Below are 27,791 nucleotides of genomic sequence, written 5' to 3'. Positions count from 1 at the left end.
ATCTTGTGCTTTTAAAGATTCTTATAGAGAGGGGGAAGATACCAAATTTTTTAGACGTATTCATAACCCTTTCCATGTGTTTTCACTATTTCTTTTGATGTACTATGTTTAAAATATAGACTAATTAGTTTGATAATATTTTGAATTAATTAATTTGTTCTAAACATCATCATATATTTAATAATGAAGGTGGTAGATAGATTAAAGCATCTACATGCATTTACAACAAAGATAATGTATCAGTTGTGTACGTATATACACTTTCTCTTCTCATATGAAGTGAACTTTTCATTACACCTGTTTGACATAATTGTAGCGGGGTGTTACTATTAGATTTTCAATTTGTAAGTTGTCATCCACGTGGACGAGCTTAACTGCATACCTATAGACTAAAACTTCCCTGGCGTTTAAGTATCTTATAATCTCTACAGGTATCTTGCTCTGAATCAGAGACTCGGAGTCCAGAAGAAAGAAGGGAAAAAACAAGTCTAGCAGGAAAATACGAAAGGGAAACCCGACTAAAAAAGAAAAAAAGGGAGAAATTTCATGCGATTTCTGCGCCCTCTCCTTCGGCGTCTTCGCTACTCTCCACCAGCGAGCCCCGATACGACCAGCCCTCCCGCCGGCGCCGCCGCGAGCCGCGGGCCATGTACAAGCTCGGCGGCCGTGGCGGTGGGCGCGGCGGCGGTGGCGGTGCGTCAAAGCGCCCGCCGGCCCCCCACGGCCGCGGCCGGGGCGGCACCTCCTCCATCAGTGGGATGGGCGCCCCTCCCCGCGGTCGCGCCGCCGCCTCCTCCGCTGCCGCCGCGCAGCCGGCGGGGCGTGACGAGGCGTTCCGCCTGGAGTCCAGCGGGCCGCCCGCCTTCGCTGCTATAATACGGCTGACCCCCGACCTCATCGACGAGATCCGGCGGGCGGAGGAGGCTGGTGGCGGCGCCCGCATCAAGTTCAACCCTAACATGTACAACTCGTCGGAGAACGTGAGCACCATCTTGTCGTTTAGTTCTGTTTCCATGAGTCCCTTCAAATTTTAACCTAACAAATTTGGATAGGCTTTCCACTTACAGTATATCCTAAATACGTTTTCCATTGAGCAGTACTTTTACTGGGTTTGAGTTAGTCTGTTCTGTACTACATTCATACTAACCAAATTTACTACATGGTACTCAAAGAGATAGTTTGAATTGTTAGGGCATGATGATTTCTTAGGTATACCTTTAAGATTAAGGATTTTCTCTTCATATGGTGCGACGATCTTTGGGTTACTTTGGTTCATATAGGACAGTGAGCTTGCATTGCTTGTTGGCCCTTTTCACTTTAGAATTTTGTGCAAATCATGCTTGCATATCGTTGCTGTGTCTTCTGCTCTCAAAGATCTCATTGATTGCTTTGCATTTATTTTGATCTGTTGGGGCACAATATTCATAATTATCATTGACGTTTTTTTTGTTTGCTTGGGAACAAGGTTAGTAATCTTTCCCATGAACCTAGATTTTTTTCCATGCACTATGGCCTTGGACTCCTAGCTATTCTGATTTACTTTAGGCTGCCTGAAACAAGCACATTGCTTGTTTGATGATTCTTTTGTCATTTCATGCAATTTGATTTGGATCAGTTGAAATCACTTTACATTTGGTGTTCATTTGTCCATGGTTTGGTTATTTTTTTGTGCTACACTTAATTCTTATGTTACTATGTGATTCTGGATTGTTCCCTTTCGATGACTTTGAATTTTAATCTGTTATGGCCCTGTTTGGATGCAAAGTATTTTTGAACTTTAACAAATTATTTGGTTCTGGAAAGCCGTGAGGTGTTCGGATGTAACAAACCTTATAATTTTTTGAAAATCATGGTATTGCTAAAACTGTAGTCTAGTAGAAGTTTTAGGAACTCCACTCTAGACCTTTTTTCCTAAACTGTGGTTTTGCACGTCTTTGGATTTTGAAACTACAGATTCTTAATACACAGTTTCTCAAACCACAACATGCAAACAGGCCTCAAGTCTTGCTCAAAATCTTCCAAAAATGATCATTTAGACTTCACAATAAGTCAAATTAGCCTAGTGCTGCGGAGCAGGAGTTTATATATCTTACTTCTGAAGGAACAACCTCCCATCTGGTTTATATAGATAGGATGGGTCTCTTTCTCTCCAGGCATACATTTTTTTTAATTTTCTTTTCTTTGTCTTATGAAGTGTTTATCTCTCTTATGAATGGAATTACCACCAAGTATGCCAGTACTGTTGAAACAACAGAAAATATGCCTATTCATTTCGTATTGCACTTCCAGTCCACACCAAAATTGTGGAGACTGGTGGGAACTGGCTGGTTCCCTATGGTGAAGGATGCTTTGAAGAAATTCAGGTTGATGGTGGTCCAGCTTAGATTGTCCTACTAGGTCTAGCTTAGATTGGTATGCCAACTTGCCAAGAGAAATTTGTTCAACATGTCAATAACTCTTGTATATTTGGTTGATTTGTGCATTTAGTTGTTTCGCGTGACTACTCAAATATCTTTTCCTGCACCAGGTTATAGATGTTAATGGTAAAGAATTCAAATTCACATGGGCATCTGAACGCGGCGAGTTGTGTGATATTTATGAGGAACGTCAGAGTGGAGAGGATGGAAATGGGTTGCTTCAAGAGTGTGGCTCTGCTTGGCGCAAGGTGAATGTGCAACGCATTTTGGATGAGTCAGCAAAGAACCTTGTGAAAATGCGCTCTGAGGAGGCTGAACGTCTCTCGAAATCTCGAAAGTTTGTCTGCTTTCCCCATTCCATAGCCCTCTTGGTCTCTGTTGATTTATGAAAATCCTGATATGTAGATTTTCTTAAGATTTCTGTTTTATGGTATTGTAGTTTTCTTCAATTTTTCTTATGTATCATTATAACATTTTTGGCTGTAGATCAATCGTGCTGGACCCAGCTAATCCATCTGTCAAGAGTCAGGCCAAGTCAATGGCTGCTGCAGCTGTAGAAGGTGTGTACTTTGGTTTATGTTTTCTTTTTTTAACATCATATTATTAGTTTATTATCTGTACCTTGATTTAGCTTTCATTATTTCATAGTAGAAATATGCATTGTTGTGTAATTATTCTAAGCAAATTCAATGTATGTTTAATTTCCTCGTATTAGATAGTAGATGGGCTCAGATTTCCTATGTGCAATAGCAAATATTAGTTCTGAATTGGCTAATGTTTGTTGGAGGCTGTTTACTATTTAGTGCTGTTGTCTCTTCCAGGTAGTATGCGGAGGATGCACTGGAAGCAGAAGAATGAATTTTTTAAAAAGAATAAAGGTTCGGATCATATTATTCTGCATTACTGTTTTTCTGTTTTGTTGTAATTAATTCTCAGCATTGTTCATTGCCTGCTCCAGCTGCTGTTATCGCCCCGACCAAATCAGTTTCCAAAGTGAAGTTATCTAACAATATTCCCAAAGGAAATTTCTCAACTTCTCCTGCACCTTCTCCTGAACAACCTGGAGCGAGTATTCCTTCATTTCCTCTTGGATCAGATGCAAATAATGAAGTCATAACACCTTTTGATTTGAATAAAGAGGAGAACAATAAAACTGAGAAAGCAACACCAAGTAAGATGTCTAAAGGAATAAATCGCCGAGCAAGTGTTCATTCTGCAAGTGTTGATGACAATACAAATGAAGTGCGGAGCCTCTTGATATCTATACTCTCAGAAAATCCAAAAGGAATGAGCCTAAAGGTACTCCCTCTCTCCCTCCCTCCCTCCCTCCCTCCCCCCCATCCATCCATGAGGTCACATGATATTAATCAATCTCCATGTGCAAATGGAAATATAACCCTGAAATTTCCTGTTTTTCTTTGTAAATAAATCAAACAGTTTGCAGTATGATAAATAAGGTTGACAGAGTTGACCTATTTGTATCTTGGTACTTTCATCAAGCGACATTGCAGCTCAATCTTGTTGTTCTATCACTACCTTCACCTTTTGAACATAATTTACAGTAATGTTATTTTTTGGTTTGGTATTACACTACACATGCTTTCATTTGTCGTCATATACACCTTATTTCCTCCTAATTTATCTGATTGCATAATTCACTTAATACTCCACAAATAATTATCTGATGTTTTTCTTCACACATGTTATGGAAAATATGCAGGCTTTGGAGAAAGCTGTTGCAGATGTATTTCCTAACACATCGAAGAAAATAGAGAGCAGCATCAAGAATGTGAGTAACCAAACACTATTTGTCACCTCTTTTCCCAAATAGGAAATGTAGGAAGCAAGGAGTGAACTCACTTAACATTTTGAATATTCATTCAGATTGCAAATTACCAAGCACCTGGGAGGTATGTGCTCAAACCAGGGTTGGAGGTAGAAAACTCTAAAAGGCATGCATCTGAAGAGGGAAGGTACATCCTTTCTCATATTACAATCAAATTCCTTATCTTTTTCTCCTTTTCTTTTTATCTTGTGGAAATGGTTTGTCATGTTGCTTCCAAAGCTTTGTACGATTTCTCTAGATGCCAGCAACTCTACTACGACAGCTTAACAGAAATCTATTGCTTTGTATAACAGATCCATCAACGAGAACGTTGATGAATTTCCTCCAAGCTTAAAGATTGACGATCCTGATATATTTGAGAGTATTGATGTTGTGGGCTCCCCAGCTGCTACTGCAGGAGATGAAAAGGTCAATAATGGCAGTGAAGATAAGGCAGGAACTTCTAGTGAGAGTGCAAGCGATAGCGATAGTGACAGTGACAGCAGTGACAGTGGAAGTGATAGTGGGAGTCAAAGCAGAAGTGCCGCAGAAAGTGGCAGCGGGAGCAGCAGCGACAGTGATAGTGATGCTTCATCGAGCAGCAAGGAAGGCTCTGATGCATTTGTGGATATTACAAGTGATGACGACAAAGCAAATACAGCACAAACAAAAGTTGCAGATGATCTTAATTTGTCGTCGTCACCGAGAGATTTGACAAGACTTGATGTCGATGATGAACAGATCGACATTGGAACAAATATGGATTATAGGACTACATCACCGCATATTGATTTGAACAATTTTAATACTAATAATGATGATGCAGAATCCGATGGCTTGGCTGCAGGCAACCTGAAGAAGCCATCTCAAATTCCAGGGAGCAAGAACCTGCCAAGCAACAGAATGGAGCCTAGCCGAGTTGATAGCAAGTATAATGAAATGTCTTATCAAGAAGACCTTTTTGATGACTCCTTGCGAACAACTAGTGAGATACCCAACGAAGAAGCTGGTCAATTCACAAAGCAGCATCCTAACAGGAGAAAGTCAACATCAAAGGATGGATCAAACCACGGCCCCATGAGTATTGGGGACAAAAGTGCCAAACCCAAATTGAGAAGGTCTTCCGGTAATGAGAACTCCACAATAGAGCTTGAAAGTGGCAAAAAGGTCAAGGTTGATGCAGCATCTCCAGTCATTACAGGTTCTTTCTCAGATCATAAAAAAAGCTTACTGCCTGAAAAACATACGAATGATAGGTTGAACAAGGAGACAGGGAGTGTTAGCCGCATTGCTTCACGAGATAGCAGTCCTGCCATGAAAGGAAGACCTTTGGCTTCTGGAAATATACAAAAGACAGATCAGAGCCCAAATGTACCTATCCCAGCAATGCACTCTGAGAGACCAAAAGAAAATATTGAGAAATCAAGTCTGAAGAAAAAAGCAGATAAGATGCAGAAACCATGGCATGGTACCGATGTTGACTTTGGGACACATGGTGAAGGCCAACATGCCAATTTTGATGGCTCGGATGATTCTTCCACAAGAAAAAGGAGTAGACATGGGGATTCTCTTATTGATGAGAAAATGCTCAAGCGTTCAAAAGATGCTAATGTTAATATAAATTCCATGAATTTAACCAAAACTTCCAGTGGAAATGTTGGGCCTGATGAGATCACTGCTTGTCCTGAACCCAATGAAATTAATGGTGAGCTATCAACTTTGCAAAGAGATAATTTTGAGAGGTCACCTTATGGTAAGAAAAAACTCCAGAGAGAGCTTTCAGATCTCGAATTGGGTGAACTTCGCGAGTCTTCTTTGGAAAATGACAATGGGAGGACAAGGAAGCAATTTGAGAGAAATAGTTCTTCCAAGTCACTTGATGGTAAATTAACTGACATAAATAACTCCCACTCCAGTATGAATAACAGGAAGGCTCATGTAACCGGGTTTCATGACAAGGGGAAACCATCACCTCAAGAATATGGTATTGGAGGTCATATAAACCAGGAAGCCTTTCCCAGGAAGGCAGCAGGATATGATTTTGATGATAATAGGCCTCAGCAAAGAGGAAATGTTCCAGAGAATCAGCATTTTCCAAGGACCGATCATTCAGATTCTGAGAACATATCATATAGGTCAGGTGAAAAAACAAGCAAAAAGGAGTCAAGGACGGCACAAGGTGGAATGCTAGAGTATCCAGATATGAAGAAGAAAACAACCTCACGGCTTCCACAGAATGGTATTAATAATGCCATAGTGTCTCGGACACAGAAATCAATTTCCCCATCAGATAATGAGGAAAGAAGTAGGAACAACTCTTTGATTGAGACCGAGACAGGTAGGAAGAGAGACAGTTCTTCAGATGACGATAACTTATTTTTCTCCAAGTATGATAAAGATGAGCCAGAACTGAAGGCTCCAATAAAAGATTTCTCACAGTAAGTTCCAATATCCTCCATGCAGTCAGTTTTTATGTCTCAACATATCCTGTTTTGTGCATTTTCACATCCCCCAACTTTTATCACTAAGCTGTACCTGACTCCTCTGTTCTGGAATCTTTTGATACAATCTTGGATATTTCTCAGCATATTCTGTTTTGTGCATTTTCACATCCCCCTACTTATCACTAAGCTGTACCTGACTCCTCTGTTCTGGAATCTTTTGATACAATCTTGGATATTCCTATTGATATTTCAGCTACTTAGTTGTTGTATATAGTACTAGACTGGAATGTGCTTTCTGTTTTCTTCTAGGTTCCCTCACGGTCCAGTTTACCTTCTAGAGATTTCTACTGCTAAAAACCTGAGAATGATCGAATCATATGGCCTGGACCAGCCATTTTACCAAGCATGTCCCTGTTTAATAGAACAATTCAGTGGACTTGTCTAAATTTCTATAAATCTCTTAATGCCTTGGACTCTCTCTTCTCTCTTAAAACTGTTGGAACTTTTACACGTTGGCTGGTGACCAATGCTTGACGGTTTTTCTACTGGCTCTTTTGGAGACTTCTATTTGTCTGTGTTATCTGAAACATTACAGATCGTATGATCATTCTCACATTTCAGCAAGGGGTCTATCAATTTGATTGAAATTGAAATGCAAAGTGTCGATCTGTTTCGAATTTTAAGTGTATTTTGTTGTTGATCATAGAATCGACTGGTTATATTCTTTTCCAGATACAAAGATTATGTGCAGGAGTACAATGAGAAGTATGAGGCTTATTCATACTTGAACAGTCAGATTGAGAAAACTAAGTATGTGTTTTCTATTTCTCTTGCACTTCATTTTTCTTCTGTTAATAGTCCATAACTTAATAATCTCCTGGAACTGGTGTTTTTCCTTTTTCTTATATTTGTTAAAATACAGGTCTGAATTCTTAAAGGTTCAAGAGGATCTCAATGTTGCTAAAGAAAGAGACAAGGAACAATATTATAATATTGTAGAAAGACTCAGAGACATGTACCGTGAATCAGGAGCAGTAAGTTTTCTGCCTGATCTTCCATATGCTTTAATATGACTGCCTTTAGTTTTTTCATAGTCTGAAAGGGGACAAAATATTCCTTATTTCTATTTTCTGACTTTAAAATCACTACCAGTATCCTTATGAAACAAATAGCTCTGCTCATGACATTGAGTTATGAAAGGATACTATTAAAGAACTTAGCTATTTGATTTAACTCTTGCTAATAATTGAAGCTCTCCCTGAATCTGTTTGTGAACATGATCTCCTGCAGAGGCATAAATTGATGAAAAAGGTCTTCGTATTGCTTCATGAGGAGCTGCAGGTATGTGATAGCATGTGTAGTTTACTATGCAACAGAAGCAACTTTCGTACCATTCTAGTTATTATTTTCATTCTGATATTTTGGTTATTTCCCTCAAGACTATAAAGCAAAGAATTAGAGACTTTACAGAGGCCTATTCAAATGAGTAACTGCTCTACACTCATAACATGTGAGTTTTTGTCCTACTTGATTATTTACCTGAAGCACTGCAGAACAATGTTTAACTGACGGTTAACTGAATTATTGTTTGTGGTAACCATGCAGGGCGTTTGGAACTGCTTTATGGAGGCTGTCACTCATTGTGAAGTCCAAGAATGTCGGGCCACCGACATTAGGCTTGCCTTTGTAGAATCTTGCTTGGCTTGGACATTCAGCCAAATGCACTTACCTGTGACGGAACCTGTGAGAGTTCGTGATTCTCGGGATGACCATGCTGAGTTCCACAGTAATCACGGCGGAAGTGGAGGCCAAGGCAGTTCGAAGACCAATGACCACTGATGGACACCACCACATGATGTGAGGCCCCGAGCCAATGATCCAATAACTTATGGAACGGAGATTTGATGTCCGAGGCGGCGTTGCAACAGCAGTTTTGCAGCTAGTTTGGCAATGTGACTGGGCGGTTCTCTTTGTAGATGTTTTATATTTTTTTGCCCCTGTGAGGAAGGGCGAGATTTCTCCTCCCCTGGCGTTGTACATTGCTTTTTTATTTTTGTGATCCATGTCAAACTGAAGTCACTAACTCTGTACATATGTGTAGACCCAATAGAGAAGTTTTGAAGGAGGGAAAGAAAAATCTGGAAACATGTTGTTAGCACAAATGTTTATTCTTCAATATCACTGCGGATGCAGTTCATTTTCCGAAATATGCTAGTCTCTCCCTAAACCCGTTGTCCCAGTCTCCGCTTCATGCTTTTCGTGTAGACCCGGTAAGCCCTTCGTTTCACTTCAGTTGTTTTCTTGTCGGATCAAGATGTCGCTACGTCTCGAAGTAACATGATGCATCAATGGCCTTTTCACCGAAAATTGGCAGTTCTGTGGCCTTCAAGAAAAGTCTAGTTAAAAGGCGGATCCAGATGTACTTTTCTGGCTCACCATGATCTCATTGAAACTCTCTGGTGTGAAGATACGGGCTGCTGGCTGAAAGCAAAACGATGCCTTTCCTCTGAAAAAAAGAACTCGGAACAGTTCCCTGAAACCGAAATTTCTGAAAGTTCGCAAAAAAAAAAATCTGAAAGTCAAAACATGTTGGCATGCCTTTTTTTCACCTTTTAATAAAAATCTCTGGGTCCGTTCTGCGAGTGCTGGAAATTCCAGCTCGTGACGTGTTCACCTTAACCAATCTCACACGGTTGGCCTCTGATCCGATCATCACACAGTGACCCAGCCCCTCGTCATCATCCGAACGGCAGAACAAGAAAAGGTGGAAAAGCTCGGGGAGCTGCCGCCGTAGCCTCGTAGGTCCCACCTGACAGTCCACGCCTCGTTCAGCCGTCGATCCACGCGTCCTTGGCCGTCTGGCCCCACTCAGAGTCTCCGACCCGGGGGAGCCCTCTCTGGAAACCACAGAGGCCCCCCACGCCCACGGCTCACACCACCCATCCGACCCCGACCACCAAGCCCCGAAGGGCACCACCGAGTTTCCAGAAGCATCCCCAACCCCGACCGCAGCGATCGCGCGGAAAGCGGCTGGCGTCGCGGGAGAGGGAGCAGCGGCGAGGGTTAGCCGGAGATGGACGCGGAGGAGAAGCTTCGGTGGCCCTTCTCGGACGGCAGCGTCACCGATCTCCTCGACGCCCGCAGCCTCCACGGCTCCCCCGTAAGGCCCCTCGGAGCAGCCCCAGCCCTGAGTTTTCTCCTGCCGCTTTAGGCGTCATTTCTGCTCTGATTCGTCAGGGTTGGTGTCGATGAGTCACTGGGACAGGAGTGATTGGCGAGGCGGTTTTGGATGAGCTAGTGGCACCTCGGGTTGCATTTTTCCGATCGGTCCTTCTGACTACTTTGGAACTTACTAGGGTTTATGGGAGTGGGGAAACTAGTTGCTGTTCGAGTGCTTCGGATGACGAGCCTGACGCCAGTAGTTGAGATTAGAATAATTGCTTTGTATGTTATATACCTTAGCTGTTTGTTTAGTAACCGGGATTACTTCTGAAATGTGGCAGTATCAAAATGACTGCAGGATACTTGCTCTCTTTTTTGAACGTAAATTGCCAGGATAACATTAATCTGTTCTTGATGACAGCGAGATCTTTATGCAGTGATGATGCAACCCTTTTTACATAGAACATATCTGATGGCTTACTGGGGGGATCTTATTTCGAACAACTGTGCATGCTGTGAGCAGTGTGTGCATACTAGTCCTTTCTTAGAAGCTAAACTTTTGACTATTCTTGTGAGCTTTTGCGGTATGCCTTCAGAATAGCTCTTTTCCTTGCAACTTGCATATATATGGTGCCTTTGGATGGACCAACTGTGGATTCAGTATTTCAGCAAGAAACTGTATCTAGGAATAAAAAAGGCAACAGACACCACATATAGTCTATGGAGAACTGATGCACCATCTGAAAATTGATGTCCATGTTAGAAAGAGAGCAATGAAAAATATAGAACTTCAAAGGAAGGAAAAAGAACACCAGTTTTCCAAAACAATTACCCTAACTAGCCAATTCTCCTTTATTTAGTATCTTGGGCAAAGGGGTCTGTTCCAGCAGCTCCTGCAACTGAAGCATGCAGCTAATGTTTTCCTGGCAGCATTGCTTGTTTGAATATTATATCTTGAATTACAGAGTTCTTCTTTGGTCTTGCATTCTGTAATTGTGCATTTCTCTACTATGGTTTAAAGTATAATGGAAATACAACTAATGCCTTCTCTTGTGCAGGACATTAGGAAAAGAGTGCAATTTCATTCTTCTCTAGTGCAAAAGCTTGCTTTGGAAAAGGAGATGGAGGTACTTTAGTAACTGTTTCCATTGACCATCACAGCGTGTGAATTAATATATATGAATCCCATGCTGGCATGTTAAAATTTCTATGTGCTGTTGAGGTAAAAGCTGAAGCTTCTTGTCTTTTGCTTGATTTTTGTAATGTGCGCCTTTTCCTGTGGTACCTTACAGGGTCACATAGGTTGTGTGAATGCTATTGCATGGAATTCGAATGGTTCGCTTCTCATATCAGGATCAGATGATACTAAAGTAAGTTTCTCAACCTAGGTTGGTTAGCTAACACCAGTAATTTTAAATCTTTTGTTGTTCTATTGAGCTAGTTGGACTCTCACTTCTCTATCAAAACTGTAATGCCTTATAAATGGTTTTGAGAGAGATGAACGTGTTTTATCTTTTGTGTCTGTATGTCCTTTCTTGCAGGATAATTAAGCCATATGTTTAAATGGATAATATCTAGTAGATCCTTTTGTGGTTAGAAATATGGTAGTGCATTGTTAATCTTTGTCATTATACAATTGTTGTACCTCTTTACAGAAGCATTGAACCAACGTCGTTAATTATTTTGTGGATCCCTTTTATTTGAAAATCACTACAGGGTGTGTACATCTTTTGTCTTTACAAACCTAAGAACTTTCCATTTGCATTTCTGAATTTTAAGCTGTCGACAAGATTAAAGGAGAAAATTGTATGATACAAGCAAATGAAACCCATCTTCTTGCAAAGGATACAGTGCTCCAGCAGTGACATGATGCACTTAGTCCTCTAATGTTTCGTATGTCACTTGGTTCAATGTTTTATGTTGTGAAGAGATCCGAACATTGATTTCAGTATTGTGTGAACATTGATTTCAGTATTGTGTGATTATTGGTTCTGCAGATTAACATCTGGAGTTACAACAATCGGGAGCTGTTGCATGATATTGACACTGGACATTCTGCAAATATCTTTTGCACAAAATTTGTCCCAGAAACATGTGATGAAGTAGTAGTCTCTGGAGCAGGAGATGCAGAGGTACACCTTTCGTTTTCCTTTCCTAAAAATCGTTTCTTATTCCTGTTATTTTGGGTCTTGCTTCAGAAGAGTTACTGATTCTTTTCCAGGTTCGTGTTTTCAATATGTCTCGTTTAAGTGGCAGAAGGCCTAGAGAAATTTCTATGGAGCCAGCAGCAGTTTACCAGTGTCATTCAAGAAGGGTCAAGAAATTAGCTGTAAGTTATCATACAGATGCACCATTATTTGGAATTTGGAATTCTAGATCATGGGGGAAGTTCGTGCATTCATGGATCTGAGCAAATTGAAAATTTGAAAAACTTTTTATTCTTTATTAGGAGAGCAGCTGACATCATGTAACTGAGTCTTGTACCACTTAGATGTGTTATCCATATCTGTATATCTAGACATTTATGTGGTGCATGTTATCTCCTGTCATTTGAGATGTTATCTGCTCATCCATGGACTTACATTCTTTGCTTTTGTCAGCCTCTGCTTGGTTCAGTCATTAATAATTTTATTTGTTTGCCAAATGTAGGTTGAAATTGGCAACCCAAATGTAGTGTGGAGCGCAAGTGAGGATGGTACTCTGAGACAGCATGATTTTCGGGAGTGTAGTTCCTGTCCTCGTGCAGGATCTGCTAATCAGGAATGCCGCAATGTGCTTGTGAGCAATTCATACTTCTGTTTTTTTTTCCCATTGGTTTCCTTGTTCCAATTGTGGTTGTTTGATTGAATTCGTCACATGGAACATCATATTCTATTCTGTTCGTCCAGCGTAAAATGTTATTAAATATTTATCAATAATCCCCCCCCCCTGCTTTTATGATCTTTAGAGACCTCTAAAAACGGGAGTCCAGTTTTTGCCTCAGGTTCAATTTGGAATTCATGGATAATTGCTGCTTTAAGATAAATGCTTACTAACAATATAACTGATCTAGTTTTGGTCTTGGTTCTCATATTATTTTCTGCATGACGCATTTATGTCAGCTTGATCTACGTTGTGGAGCAAAGAAGTCTTTAGCTGATCTGCCCAAATGTCCATTGGCACTGAAGTCTTGTGATATTAGCTCTGTTCGTCCCCATGAAATTGTTATTGGTGGGAGGTAACCTTTACTTCTCATCATCCATAGTCAGTACATAACAAGCCTTGTCTGTTCTTTTACCTGACTAACACAACTCTGTTACATGTTGTTCATGCAGTGATGCATTTGCCAGGCTGTATGATAGGAGAATGCTACCGCCATTGAGTTCATGTCAAACCAAAAGGAAGCCGCCACCATGCATTAAAATGTTCTGCCCATTGCATCTTGCTGACAATGTGAGTTCACTCTTAATTTTGGTTGTTATGCTGTGCTGTTTCAGTTTTGTATGGTAATGGCAACATAACTAGCTTGTATGAAGGCAAAGGGCGTCAAAAGTTGTAAATGCTATATGTATGCTAAAAAAAAGTTTCTCGGGGCATTAAAAATGGTAAAATACAGCATTTTCTTTTCCTGAATACCTCTCTGTAACCAGAGGGCACCTGTATAATCGTCACGTCAGTGTCACTAGTTCTGTTAGCATTATTATCTGTTGTTTGTTGGTAGTCCTTTTTCTCATAGGCTGTGGATGAGGTTTAACTGTCCCAGATACTTGAGTTAGCGCATTTGAGCCAGAATGTGCACTTGACTTTCACATTGTTGTTATGCCTTGAACAACAGTAGTGTTGCTTCTGTTGACTTTGTGCTTGTTTTGCAATCAGAAGAAAGCATATTTGCACCTTACACATGTTGCATTCAGCCCAAATGGGAAGGAGGTGCTTTTAAGTTACAGCGGTGAACATGTTTATCTATTTGATGTTGACCCAGGTACGTTCGCTTCGCTCACTGTGCACCTTCTTCGTCTTTTTTTTCCTAACATGCTGCAGAGCTGCATATCTTTTGTATTATAGAAATGAGTAACCTATAAAGCCTCAGTCCGAACAAAAACTCTTCTCAAAAGGAAGATTACAACAAACACACACTCGAACAGTCAACAAACACACACCCCAACAGTCCAACTCACACCGACACACACTAATACAGAGACCTAAAATGGTTCTCTTTTTCCCAGCCTGCTTCTCTTTCTCACATCTTTTATATGCTTTACCTGCTACTGTTGATATACAATGACAGATCTTAAATACTGTATTGATCAAATTTTGTTCAGTTCAGGTAGTACGAGTTCAGTGAGATACACAGCTGATTATGTACGAGAGCAATTATGTCTACCCCCTTTTCACAAAGTACCAGCAAAAGGACGTGCAAAACAAAGGAAGATTTCAGTGAACACAACTTCCAGAAAATTGAGGGTGAGAATCTCTCTCTCTCTCTCTCTCTCTCTCTCTCTCTCTCTCCCTCTCTCTCTGCTACATATATTGAACCCCTCCGCCTTTCATGGCGCCCGTTTCAGGTAGATATGTGCAGGAAATTTATGCAAGTTGCGACAAGATCTCTGGAGATGGGAAAGAACTTAATGCATGGGATTGACGCATGCAGTGAAGTACTTGAATCAGTGGGACCTGACATTGACGACAACATAAGGCATGATTGCTTGTGTACTCGAGCAGGATTGTACCTAAAGGTTTGTTTGCTTTATTGTTCACTTGTGAAAGTTCTGTTGTACAATACATATAGGGATCATAAAATTTTGATCTACAGAGGAAGTGGAAAAATGATGTTTACATGGCAATTCGGGATTGCAACAGAGCGCGGAATATTGATCGCACATCCTATCAAGCACACTTATATATGTCAGAGGCACTATTACAGGTAAGCATCTGTGAATCAGTCTGATCAACGTGTGTATACTGTGAAATAGTTTGGTAGCTCCGTATTTATACGAAATTAATCAAGCCTTCTCAAGTTTGTTCCTGTGGGAAATATTAAATTTCCTACAAACATGAAGGTTTCAGGAAATTCACATTTTTTTCTGTTTTCCTGTTCTTTTTTAACCGAATATTTTCCTATTGTTTTCCCAGATAAATTTTATGAGCATAACCAATCTATAATGCATGAGGGCTTGGTGATTTCAATAAGCCGATCGGTCCTAGTTTAATCACATCGTCTGCTTTGTTTACTTATGCACTTGCTAATAAAATTCAATTATCCTTTAAACAAAAGTCCTGAATCAGATTGTTAGCTTCCATCTATTAAATAGTCGTGTCATGCCTTGTGTAGTTAGGAAGACTGAGGGAGGCCTCCGAATATGCAGAAGCAGTAAATAGACTTCTTCCGCCACATTCTGAATTGAAGCGGCAGGTGGATGATATAAAGCAGCGTGTTGCTTCAGGTGAGTATATTCACGATAACATCATAAACTATTATTTTGTCACATAACTCTACCATATGAACTGATTATTTATGGGGTTATGTGTTAACTTGTTTGCATGCTAAGCGATCAAGATGTTATTTTCCTCCCATCTACTGTACTGTCACCTGTTATTGTTAGCTCTTATTGATCTTCCATTTTCGTTGGCTGCTGCCATGACTATATGATATCAATTAGATGATCCATAACTTTATTTTTGTGAGCATATCATGCTCGCTGCGGCTGCGGCTGCGCAGCCCAGCCGCTCGGCTGCAGGGCCAAACAGCCGCAGACGCAGCCCGGCAGCTTGGCTGGCTGCAGCTGCTGGCTGGCTGCCGCAATGGCAGCCGCAGCCACAGCTGCAGCCGAGCAGGCGTTGAAGTCGAGGAATTATATTTTCTGAGATATTGCTGTTCTATATTGTGATATATTTCTTTTGTTCAAGCAGCTGAACTTGAGAAGAACAGAACGGATCAGAATGGGAATGCTAAAGCTGATACACATGGGAAATTACGCTCATTGAGTGATATATTGATTAGATCTCATGTCAGTGGTTCTACGTCACAGGAGGGACGGGAAGATTCAGACTACGATGATGAAATGGAATTAGACTATGAGACATCAGTATCGGGTGATGAAAGTCGAGAAAATGATCAAGGTGTCTTTAGGGGTAGTTTAAGTTTCAGATTTCATCAAAGAGAGGATCAAACCAATGAACACGCTGGTGAGAATGGATCGACTGAGTCCACTCACAATGATGATTCTGCCTTCCAGGTATTTCTTTCCTGCATTCTTGTCTTTTTATGTCATACCTTTTGTACTATTCACGCATGGATTCTGACACAATTTTCCAAATCGTGTGATGCAGTCGGATGTTGCCATTGATATGAAACAAAGATATGTTGCACACTGCAATGTGGGGACAGATATAAAACAAGCTAGCTTTCTTGGCGAGCAAGGTTGGGCTAGTCCTTCATGCATTCTTATTTTAGTTCTGCTTTAGGGAATGCATGTTAAAATCCATTCGCAGATTACCAGCTCCTTCAACACACTTGTATTTTCATTTGCAGATTTTATAAGAACAGAAACATGTTAACCTTTCGTTTAAGAGTAAGACATAGAACTGTGCTGTGCTGTAGCCTGTAGTAAACATAGTGGTTTTGAGAGTATCATGATGCCTTGTGTTACGGAAACGTGGAGTTTAGACTTACAGTAGCCACTAACAGCTTGCTTTGACTCGAATCTTCTTAGGTTCATGAAACAGAACATAGCTTGGATCAATAAAATAATTTCTCATGCTGTGTTCTTTCCCACTTGAAATGTCCAGAACCTCACATGGAAAAAAAAAACTAAATTGGATGCACAGTGTACATGATAATATGAGCTCACGCATGTGGTCCTCGACTCTTGTGTTTTATTCCTCTTACAACAGGGGAGTTTATTGCCAGTGGAAGTGACGATGGTAGATGGTTCATATGGGAGAAGAGAACAGGAAGGCTTATTAAAATGCTTGCAGGGGATGTTGCTGGTAATTATATTTCAATTTCCTTTGCTTTTATCTCCTTAACAATGGTTCTGATGTGTTTTGTATTTTCCTTAGTTGTGAACTGCATACAGTCTCATCCCTTTGATTGCGCTGTTGCAACAAGTGGAATCGATAATACAATAAAGGTATACAACCTGTACTTATTGCAATTGGTATAATCTGTACTTGTCATAATATATAAGGCTTTCTGTCATATGCCGCTAGATGACTTCTATGTTCACATATGTATATATATACAATTGTATCACTGACATGGGTGTCCTGGCCCTGCATGTCAGCCTTACAATGAGTGGAAAGTTGTGAATCATGTCGTTGTTCAGTGGTATATTGTGATTTTGTCTAAAGTAGCCTAATATATGTTAGTGGTAGTACTTGAATATTTGACTCACTCTTTCCTTTGTTTCTTTATTAGCTATGGACACCCGATGCAAATGCTACATCTATGGTTGCTGGACCAGAACTTGATGTATTGAGTGCCATAGAGAATAATCAGCGGAAGTTATGTCGGAACCGTCAAATTTTGCTGTAAGACAACCAAGCCCTATTAAGAACTTGACATCTTACCATGATATGCTATTTTAATTAGACTACCATACGTAATATTTGATGCAGTTCTGCTCTTTTCTTACAGTGCTCAGACTATTTTTGAAATTGCTATTTTTATAGTATATTACCAAATACATTTTCTTCCAATGAGCTTTTGATTCTAGAAGGAGATTAGCTAAGTTAAAATAAATGAACACCATCCCTGCTTGATGTTATTTACCCTGCCATGACTTACATCTAATGCAATGACAACAAATCATCGCAATGTTATTGTTTAGTTCTGATGTAGAAAAGTGTACATTTCTATATCCAGGCCTTTTGAATTTTTGGAACAATTTCGGATGCATGAGATTGCTGAAGGTTTCGAGTGTGCCCAGAGTTGATTTGCTATTGCTAGAGTTGCTGAGGTACTGCTGTTCTCTTAAGGCTTTCTTACAACCCATGGAATTAGCACTAATAAAATCAAATACTATGTGCTAAATTCAATTATGAACTTCTCTTCCAGCTTTCCAGAAAATTTGAACAGTTGGGAAAGTGGTTACATCCAAGGTACAAGAAGCCCATGTTTCGACATGAATGGAATCATAATGTTAGCATGGATTGATCATGATAGTGGCACCTGGTTAGATAAGCAGGTGTTGGCAGTGCGGGAATTATTACTTGAGATGTCAATAAATAATGCAATTATGTTGTGGTTTGGGAGGGTATAATGATTCATACATGTAATGTGGTGGATTCATCCCCTTGTATAGATTGTAGATAGATGAAGTTGTGCAATAAGTGAAAATCACCGATGTGCGTTCTTTTCTCTGCGTGCCGCCTGTAGGTGATTTTATTCTCTGGTTGTCGATGGCCGATGGGAATGTGTTTCGTTCCCTTGTGGAAGCTGTAACTGTAATGTTGTATAGTGCTGCAGCTTTCGCTTCTGCAGCGTTTTTGACGTATGATGAACAGTTAATCCACTTCATGAAATGCTAAGTTGTTTGCGTGAATGTGTGATGCCTAAAAGTCTTTAGAATTTGGTGGTAGACTTTTCTTAGGTTAGATTGGTCATTGGTCACATGGAAGTATCAAGCGTTACGGGACTTGCTGTAGGAAGTGGCCTTCAACACAATATTTGCCGTATAATGTAAAGGTTAGTCGTCAGAGCTGATCGTTGATTATGTAAACGATGAAGCACATTCTTGTACGGAAGGAAGTGTTCCAGCCGTGAAGAGTCTGGAAGTGGAGGCAGTCATGGGTCGTGATGGTTCGCATGACGCCGCAAAAAGCTAGCGTGAGCCGCAGCCCACAGGAACGCAGGTGAACGTTTCCCCTTCGCTTCTCTTTTGCGCTTTATTTGATCCAAGAAGAGGAAGCGTCCCTTTCCACCTGAGCTGCTTGCCTGCTTGCTGTATACCACTACTGGCTAGGGGGCGGAACCATGTGCTGCTTGTTTGCCGGTCCTATCCGGAAGGCTCGAGCAATACGTGAGCGATAAGCATGCAGCCGGCCGAATGCCCGGTGGCCCGTTGCCCACCACCCTCTGCCGCCTGGCATATCGCCATGTCGGCGCGGCGAGGCCAGCCGGCGGATTAGATCCCACGCCAGTTTCCTTGGGACAAGACAAAACTCTCTTCAACTTGTGCCTCTCCAGTCTCCACTTGCACACTTGCTGCTGCAACTAGGTTTCATCGGCTCGTCATTCATAAAAGAAAGAGTCGAAGAATGATACGGTAATTCCACGGAAAAATGGTATGGTAATCCCATGTATACGTGGAGGCGTCCCTCACCATCAACGCAAGAAAAGGAAACGGGGATTTGGCCATCAAATTACTTTTACGCAAAGCACTAGGCCGTGTCTGACCTGACGGTCCTCCTGGTAACCACATGCACGAAAGCACCGGAGCACCTGCCACGTCGGATCCACGTGGGGCCCCGTACCTTTCCTATTGGCGGTCGCGGCATGCAGAGGGGTCAAACGCGGGCCCCGCTACTCCTGTCTCCAATCAATCCACCCCGCGTTCGCTCGCAATTTACAAGGGATGCCATCGCCCGGTCCCCTTTTAGGCCCACCGGCCAGCGTGCCCCACGCGGTGCGGGAAGCTTGTCGGCCACCTCCACGCCAACCACGCGGCCCTGACAGGCGGGCCGTACCTTTCTGGGCCCCGCGTGGCAGCGGAACGGCGGTAGGTTCGCGGAGCGTGATGGTAGGCCCACGCTCGCCCGGCCGTCCAACGAAGTCCATCCACCCAGCTGCAATTATTCCTCAGAGGAGAGGGTTCGCCCCTCGATGCCTTGCGATTCACGGTCTTGCCACTGACAGGGACGTCTTGTTTGTTCTGCGATTTATTATATTTTATTTACTTTGAAGTGTTTTCTGTACTACCCCTTCCAAGATGTGTTATTCATGATTCTTTTTCTTTTGTCCCTGGCCGACCTGCCCGCCATGATTTTAATTTAAATTTTAATAAATGGTAATGGATGATTTTGTACTATATGATAGCTCTCTTAATGTAAACTATGAATGTCATATGTCAAAGCAAGTTTTCATATTTTCCCAAGTGATTGTTTAAATGAACCTGCAAAGTCATATGGTTTTGATTGGAGAAATACTGGTCCTTGAAGTCTTCAATACATAAACAGGTTGGCGAGATCTAGAGCCCGTATAAAAAGGAAATTTGAAAAAGATTTGCTCATAGTCTTCATGCTTCAAAAAAGAAATCAGGTTGGATAAATAAAATTTGCATGCTTCAGACAAATCAGAAAATGAAACCACAAAACTTCAAGGCCTAGGCTGCAAACCTGAACCAGTGAATAAAATATTACAGGAAATCTTTACCGGCCATGGGTGGAAGAGGAGGACAAAAGAGGGCAGCTTCTGCAAGATCTTGAGATGCGTGAAGACTGCAGAAGACACCGCATCAGCCACCACCACCACCACCTTTAATTCCTGCCTCCAGCCCAGCCTCCCCCAAACATCCATCCACCCCGACAAGTTTGCCAACTCCACCGTCTCACCATCATCGCCGTCGTCCAGGAGGAGCGACGAGAAATCAAGCAGCCGACGACGAACCCAGCTGCTGCAAGCAAGCTATCTTCGATCCCGTCGGATCGATCGCATGCGGCGGCTTCTCGGTCCATCCATCTGAGATCACCGGGAGGCACTGCACCGATCCGTCATCCATGGGGAGCGGCAAGGCGTCCCCAGGCGCCGGTAGTGAAGGCGCGAGCGGCGGGCCGCCGCCGGGCGCCGTCTGCTGCATGTGCGGCGACAGCGGCCTCCTGCCCGAGCTCTTCCGCTGCTCCGCCTGCTCCGTCCGCTCCCAACACACGTACGTGCATCCACCCACCCCCCCACCCACCACCCTCTCCAATCAATTCCTCCTCTTCATCTAGGTGGCGAAGAACATGTCCGTACGCGTGCGGGCGATCCCTAATTCGATTTGCACTTGCAGTAGCATCGACAGGTACTCGAATAGATTAAAGTCCATCTATATCTTCTCGCGCATCTGAGATTTAATTAATCGCTTTATTTGGGTGATTTAGTGTTATGCTTGCATCGAATCAGGGCCAGATTCATGTGTTCCCTTCTTTGCTTTTCTTTGGCATATATGACTAGCTAATACGTTTAGTTTTAGAATTTCTCCGGTGAGTGGAAAAAGATGCGTGGTTTTCCTGCGCATTCTCAAAAAAGAAAAGCTACTGAATTTGGACTATATATCTTGGAACCACTCAGTCCGCGCAGATTTTAGCAGAAAAGAAAAGAGGCATGCATCTAGCCGCTTTGAATCTAGAAATGTCCACCACACGATCGAACTGATAGTTCATGAGTTGATGTCTACACCTGCACACCTTAACCTTTTTTTCCTGAAGAACACGTGAAACCTGCACAGAACTGCTCTCAGTGCTAGCTGATCTGATCCCGGCCCTGAATTTGTCGCCCCCATCAAAACTCAAATAAAATCCATTGGTCGTCCATTTGATGGAAAGTTTGGAATCCTATTTCTCCGATCCTTTTCGTCACCCGTCCGTCTAGTTTATTCCGGACATGCACTTTCTTCCGCACGTCGCCAAATTGTCAAACGAGACGGGGCCTATACACATTCGCTCGACGTTGATTTCCATGCCGTGCACGTACCGGCCGTGCTAGCTATAGCTGATGATCTGTACCCGAATCCAGCTGCACCACTGTTTATCAGTTCCGGTTCTTAACTTTGATCAGCGATCATCCAGCGTGAGTGCACGTACGTCTTCAGATCAACTCATAATTTTGCATGCGATAACGTACACCAGCATGTATATGTAGATTTTACATGAACGAGCCTGGCTAATGCTGTGCACGTACGTATGTGTATACGTGGTCGTGTAACAGGTACTGCACGGATCGATACCCGAAGGTGGAGTCGTACGGCACCTGCAACTGGTGCCTGAGGGCGGACGGAGGCGTGGCTTCGACTTCGTCATCGCCGAGGTCCGCCGGCAAGGCGGCCGCCCGGTCGTCGGCTGCTCACGGTGACACGACAGGCGGCGGCGGCAGATTATCGCCCAAGGTCGCCGCTCGTGGCGACTTCGCGTCGTCGAACCTGAGCAAGCCTATCAAGAAGCAGCAGCCGCAGCATCAGCGGCTCCTGCTGCGGCGGTCGGCGTCGGACCTTGGCAGCCGCGTCCGCGACGCGCCGCCGCCGTCGCCCGGCGTCGCGCGCGGCAGGCCGAGGGTCCGGAGGTACAAGCTCCTGGAAGAGGTCATCACTAGCTAGCCAGTAGACAGCGATCATGTCGTGGATGACACGTGTGCCGTGTGCGTACGTATTAGGTGTGTACGCGTGCATCTTGTGTCTCCATGCGTGCATGGAGATCAGCTGCTAATCAGAGTGTGCGCCTTGCTGTACATGAGGAATAATACTTGCTAACGTACGTGCAGATCGATCATGCGATGTATGAGCAGCTATATATTCGCTCCTGATCTATCGTCTCGGTTAGTTAACTAGCTGTTTATAGAGAGAGTTCTGCGTGCAAATAACAACTACTTTCTGACTATGTACACTTGCTAATCTCGAGCTTAATCAAGAAAAGTAAAGAGAAGGCTTCTGTTATTTCATGCATGTATATGATTTCCAGTTGTCCTTGGCTTCTTGTTTAATTAGTGATGTTGAGTCTCATACATGTGCAGCCTCAAGATCATCCAAAACCTGCACCTCTCATCAGCGAACAGTTGACGTGCCATGTGGTAGAATCGGGTTGATCAGGATTTAAAAACACCATGGGCCTAACATTTTCATGCATTCATTGGTCAGGAACCAAATAAAGTGTACTACGTGTATCAGTGGTCAAAGCGTGTGCCAACGCTAGGTCGTACGTACTCAGAACTCTGCTTATTACCAGTTTACCACTAGAACATCTGTAGTATTATGCCCTCCACGCTAAACACAATTAAACGGATGCAGGAATAGTATTGAAACCCCTACCCACGTGATCACCTTTGACAGAATCGAAATCACTGAACACTTCCTTTCAAGAAGAAAGTCCTTGCTTAGCTTTTTGATCGCTCCCAATATATATAGCTTTGCAAACGTCGTAATATGTACATCTCTTGTATTCATGCATGCTCTTAGCTGCCAAACAATAAAAGAGATTGGAGGCTAGAGCTAAAGTCATCAAGCCATACGTACTTCTGATATCCATGATGATGGCAGACGATCCTTCAATCTTTTGCCAATGCAAATCATAAGCAACGTGCGTGAGATGTCGTCATCGCTGGTCAGCTATGCGTACGTATACGGCCAAAGGATATATATATATATATATATATAGGGCATCGAAATGATGAAAGGCTACAACCTTGCATTGTTCGAGTACCAAACTTCGACTTCATATATATATTCAAGATATAACAGCTTGCTGCTTTCTGGTCATGCCAAATTTCATCGTCAGAGAAAATGTATGTGGAACGCACGATCTTGCCAGCCTACATTGTAGCAGTTTGTTAGAACCCTGGCCCATCAGTTAGGCATTTCACCACACAGCGCTCGAGGGAAAGCACATTCTTCTGAATTTTTCGGTGTCCAACGACTGACGACTGAACCATTTGGTCTATCAGGTGCTTCCTCAATTGTTTTCCTGGCACCCTGCCATCTCTGACAGATCTGATCTCTTGAAGAAAAGAAAGAGTTATATAAATCAGTTTATACTGGACTTGGCATTAGTAAATCTTGCGAGCTCATCGGAGGAAGGGTTTAAATTAGTTCCCCACATACATGTGCGTACTTTAATCGTCATTGCCTCCAGTGACACTCAAAAGGCTCCGTGCATCTTTCAGCTGTTGTCTGATGAGCCATCACTGTCATCAGTACTGCAGGACTCCCAGGCAAGTGTTAAGGAATCTGTTCAGAAGGTTCCAGAAGAAGAATCTGCTGGGAAATACTTGCACGATGAACGGTCAGCTACTAGATTCTTGCGATAAGTACTGACAGCGGACAAGTGCTGATCATCAACTCATGCTGATGATCAACTACACATGCATGGCACACAGATCAAAAATCATCTCCAGGTTCACTTTTTAGTGCCAAATGGCTGCTATTGTGCTATGTTGTAGTGGTGCCAACGCAAACTCTGATGGTGCTTGGTCGATGTGACGCCTCTCTCGATCGTCATCGCCACTACGACTCTCCTTCATTGGAGCTCCTGCCCGTTATTGCCTTATTGGCATGCTGCGATTTGTTTATGCAAAATATCTTGCGTTGACACTGAGAGACACAATCTTAGTGGGCATGATCATATATATATATATATATATATATATATATAGATACTCCTATACCGCAGCTCATGCTTACTAGTACTTTCAAGTAATAGGATAGGATATGAGCAAATGTGCAGTGCGGTCAGAAAGTAGGTAAGCCTAACCTACCAAAGTAAACTCTGACAATTCTTAGTCGGTTTATTTGGACCTAATTTAGAGTGGCGAAGTCATTGTCTTGACCTCTTGCTGCATTGTCACTCTGCACTAGCTTGTACATCACTTGCAGTGGTGAGTACAGATGTCCATGCACGCATGCCGTGATTCTTCAGAATCCAATCCTACCGTTCAGTAGTTCACTACCTTTAGGAAAAAGTTTAATGTTCAATACTCTACCAGTATTCCTAAAGAAAGATGCTGTATTCCCTAATCGGATAAAGTATCTCGTACTCCAGGGTGAACGCTTTGAAAGTTTGGCACCTTGACCATTCATCTCTGAGAGCTGTTTGACAAATGAAATGGAAGGATCGTCTTGCTCCTGATTTTGTTTAAGCTCCTTGCATCCATCAACCTTTCCATGGATTCTGCACTGCAGCGTGGAACCGCTTTCTGGGTAGGTGAAATTGGATGGCATTCATCGAACCAGCACAGCAGAATCTTATCCTGGCCTGCAGGTCACCATGATTCTGCTATCCTGACTGAAAACACATACTACCTGTTAGGATTTCACGAAGACCTGGTTGGGTATGCTGCCTTTTGTCGATAGATGTACTCTGTCACTCTCATATCTCAGCTCGGTTTCTCAGAGATGAATGATCACCATGTGCCATTCAGATGAGCGTTGCCACGTAACAAGACACGCTTCAGTGACTGCATTGGACGGTGGATACAAGGCGAGAAAGAGAGACAAAGCGTTCAAAATTGTGGCACGGATACCTAATCGTTCAAGCGTGAACAGGAGCGGTTATATATCATGTGCCGAACAACCTGGAGAGTGATGAGCTGCAGAGAGCCAGAACATGGCAGCACCTGCTGTGGATCTGGGACGAGCAATATGATAAAAGACTCGGCCTGAAACCAGAGCTGTTCTGCCCAGTGTGCGTCCCAGATGGTCCTCCTGCCTGAAGAGTAATGCAGACCAGACTACAGCAGTAACGAAAATACAGGGCTAAAATCCAAGTACTAGCATCCAGCATGTAGATCAAAGTTTTTTTTATGAACATCTGTCCAGATAAATACCTGTTCATCATATAACCTGGCACCAAATTTGAATTTTCTGATGAAAAAAGTCCGATTTACACCCTCGAGTCCGATTTTCAACCTTCAACTGCAAAACCGGACAACATAGACCATCCAACTGTCAAAACTGTGCAAATTTGATCCTTTGAGTGGTTTCAAAGGTGGTTTTTCATTTTGTGAAAATTAAAAATATACAATTTTAAACTAAAAAAATTCATAAATAATTTATTTTAAATAAAAAAGTACGAAATAGGTTCAACTTTTTTATGTTCATAGTATTTGGTTGCTTATAGTTATGCCTATTATTTTTTAATAAATAAGTTTCATAGAGCAATAATAGATAGGTTATATTTTTAGAAAAAATTTGATGCTAGTTTCATATTTTTCTAATTTTAAATGGATTAGTTTTGATTTTTTAGATCTAATTAGAATTTTTTTAATTTTTTAAAAGATACAAAATTAGATTTGAAACCACTCAAAGGGTCAAATTTGCACAGTTTCGATAGTTGGATGGCCTACGTTATCCGATTTTGTAGTTAAAAGTTAAAAATTAAATTTTTACAATAATTTGAGGGTGTAAACCGGAGTTTTCCCTTTTCGGATCTATATATCCCCGGAAACGGTTCAAAAGAAAGTCATGAGTGCGAGGCAGTGGAGACGAACTGAACTACTGAAGCCTGAAAACGGCAAGGAGGCAAATGGTCATGCCGTCCTGTATCATCTTCAACCATGGCACAAGATTGGAATGATAAAAGAGAGGACCCCAGCAAGGCAGCAATGTGCATAGCAGCATCCTCCAGCAGCAGCACCAAAAGCACAGGCACAGGTGATGTGTAGCAAGATGCAGAGCTGAGCCGGACTCATTCTTTTGAGGCAGAGGCAGGCATGCCTCCGCGTCAGTGACTCTCTATCTATCTAGCCACAGAGATGCCTCGCTTTCTTGCTCTGTTCATGCCACTGTGCGGCATTCACTTGTGCCCTTCTGTGATCAGCACTCGAGCCTTTCCACGACCACAGAAAACCAGTTGGATGGATCCGCCCGTCACCTTGAAGAGGAGGAGGCTGTGGAAGCTGGTTTTGGTTGGAATGGATCCATCACCTTGGATTGGATGTGCATTGGCATTGGACCCAGCAGAGACTGAACACTGATAATAACTAGAGATCATGGCAGTACAGTGCTTCGCCTTTGCAAAGAGAGACTGGCCCCCACCAAGGGGTTTGAATGGCACGCCTTTGACCGTCTCACAGTACCACAGCCAACATCAGACTGCTCTCTTCAAAACTGAGTTGTTGTCAGTTAGGAGCTGATCGCTATGCTTCGTATTGAAGCTTATAAGCTGTCAGTTAGATACATTTTGAGCTTACCCAGCTATCATACAAGATTGTGGAGAGGGAGGAAATAAAAGCTGATAGCTGGGTATAGCTGGGTAGAAAAAGTTTGCACTTGGTACTGCGAAGTTCAGAATTGGTGAGTAGGGATGAAAGGCAAAATGTATCTGCAAGTTGCGCTTTGGCCTCTGCAAGGTAAGGCAGCCTTTCCTCTTTACCTCTCTTATCACTGGTCAGTTTGATGCGGTTCGTCTCCCAACGAGTCCATGGTTCTTGGGGTTCGAAATGATGCGCAAGATTCCCCCTTTTTACTTTGAAGGTTAGAAAAAGAAGAGCAGAGCAGAAAACGTTTAAACATCCTTTCTTGCTTCAAGTAATCCAAGTCATGAACATATGCAGGTATCAGTAAAATACAATATTTTCCATATGATCAACTGCTTGGCTGTCAATCAGGCTTGTTCTGCAAAGATAGATAATACAAAACAATCAGCAGCCCAGCATTTGAAATGAAAACAATAAAGGGGGGGGGGGGGGATCAAAGCATCGATTCAGGCTTGTCCTGGTCTGCTGCAATCTAACTAGACCCCTTGTTTGCTTCTCCTCAACCCCTTGTGCCTGTTTGTGTAGTGGCTGTCACCTGCGCGCACAAGCAGCGCCCCCTGCCCGCCGTGCCGCGCTGTAGATCTGCGAACATTGATGCCTGCATGCCTTTACAAATCTCTCTCTCTCTGAGCGGCGGGGAGGAGCCCTCAATCATGTGCTCGTACTCACCTGCAACTGGCTGGCCTCTGGAGGAGATCACATGGCGAACTGCGAACCCCGAGCGCGAGAGCACGTCTGGCCGCCTGGCCCCATCGTTTAGCGCCACCGAACCAGACCTCCTCACCTGCCGCTTTGCTACGGCAGCAATGGCTCGGCCTCGGCTCGGCCCGTGCATGTTCGCCGGGGAGACCGGAACTGGATTGGTCGGGGCGGTCCAGATCCGGGGATGCCCCGGGTTGAGTTGTCCACTCCGGCGATTGGCCGCTGGATGGGAGCAGCAACTTGTGGATTGGCATGTTCATGTCCGGGAGCAGTTCGTGCAAAATACTCTCTGCAATGGTTAAAAGTGAGAAACAGGAGTT

General features: G+C 42.7%; 2 protein-coding genes across 2 annotated transcripts; both read left to right on the top strand.

Annotated features, from left to right (window-relative positions):
* The first annotated feature begins 520 nt into the window (after positions 1-520).
* Positions 521-18,343, top strand: LOC112873401. The gene is made up of 33 exons (XM_025936364.1): positions 521-980; positions 2,528-2,754; positions 2,904-2,977; positions 3,239-3,295; positions 3,376-3,716; positions 4,138-4,206; positions 4,302-4,390; positions 4,557-6,680; positions 7,419-7,496; positions 7,609-7,720; positions 7,977-8,027; positions 8,126-8,172; positions 8,292-8,343; positions 9,754-9,846; positions 10,907-10,975; positions 11,141-11,218; positions 11,846-11,980; positions 12,070-12,177; positions 12,498-12,626; positions 12,950-13,065; positions 13,163-13,280; positions 13,704-13,809; positions 14,155-14,291; positions 14,393-14,563; positions 14,641-14,751; positions 15,160-15,271; positions 15,738-16,063; positions 16,158-16,248; positions 16,722-16,817; positions 16,890-16,960; positions 17,248-17,360; positions 17,695-17,788; positions 17,887-18,343. Exons 1-32 carry the CDS (start codon positions 648-650, stop codon positions 17,762-17,764), a joined length of 5,904 nt encoding a protein of 1,967 aa, XP_025792149.1. The 5' UTR covers positions 521-647; the 3' UTR covers positions 17,765-17,788; positions 17,887-18,343.
* Positions 18,344-20,210: 1,867 nt separating this feature from the next.
* Positions 20,211-22,436, top strand: LOC112877893. Its single transcript, XM_025942270.1, has 2 exons — positions 20,211-20,695; positions 21,736-22,436. The coding sequence occupies exons 1-2, from the start codon at positions 20,547-20,549 to the stop codon at positions 22,118-22,120; spliced, it is 534 nt and encodes a 177-aa protein (XP_025798055.1). The 5' UTR covers positions 20,211-20,546; the 3' UTR covers positions 22,121-22,436.
* The last annotated feature ends 5,355 nt before the right edge of the window (positions 22,437-27,791 follow it).

Source organism: Panicum hallii, chromosome 9 (assembly GCF_002211085.1).
Source record: "Panicum hallii strain FIL2 chromosome 9, PHallii_v3.1, whole genome shotgun sequence".
Lineage (NCBI taxonomy): Eukaryota > Viridiplantae > Streptophyta > Magnoliopsida > Poales > Poaceae > Panicum > Panicum hallii.
The sequence above is the reverse complement of the archived record's forward strand: the minus strand, read 5'-3'. Positions and strand labels throughout refer to the sequence as shown.

Excerpts from the sequence above, each read along its gene's own strand:
- LOC112877893 (XM_025942270.1), top strand. The coding sequence starts at position 20,547 with ATGGGGAGCGGCAAGGCGTCCCCAGGCGCCGGTAGTGAAGGCGCGAGC. Across the intron at positions 20,696-21,735 it reads TCCGTCCGCTCCCAACACAC|GTACTGCACGGATCGATACC; the intron begins GTACGTGCATCC and ends GTCGTGTAACAG.
- LOC112873401 (XM_025936364.1), top strand. The coding sequence starts at position 648 with ATGTACAAGCTCGGCGGCCGTGGCGGTGGGCGCGGCGGCGGTGGCGGT. Across the intron at positions 981-2,527 it reads TGTACAACTCGTCGGAGAAC|GTTATAGATGTTAATGGTAA; the intron begins GTGAGCACCATC and ends TTCCTGCACCAG. Across the intron at positions 3,717-4,137 it reads CAAAAGGAATGAGCCTAAAG|GCTTTGGAGAAAGCTGTTGC; the intron begins GTACTCCCTCTC and ends GAAAATATGCAG.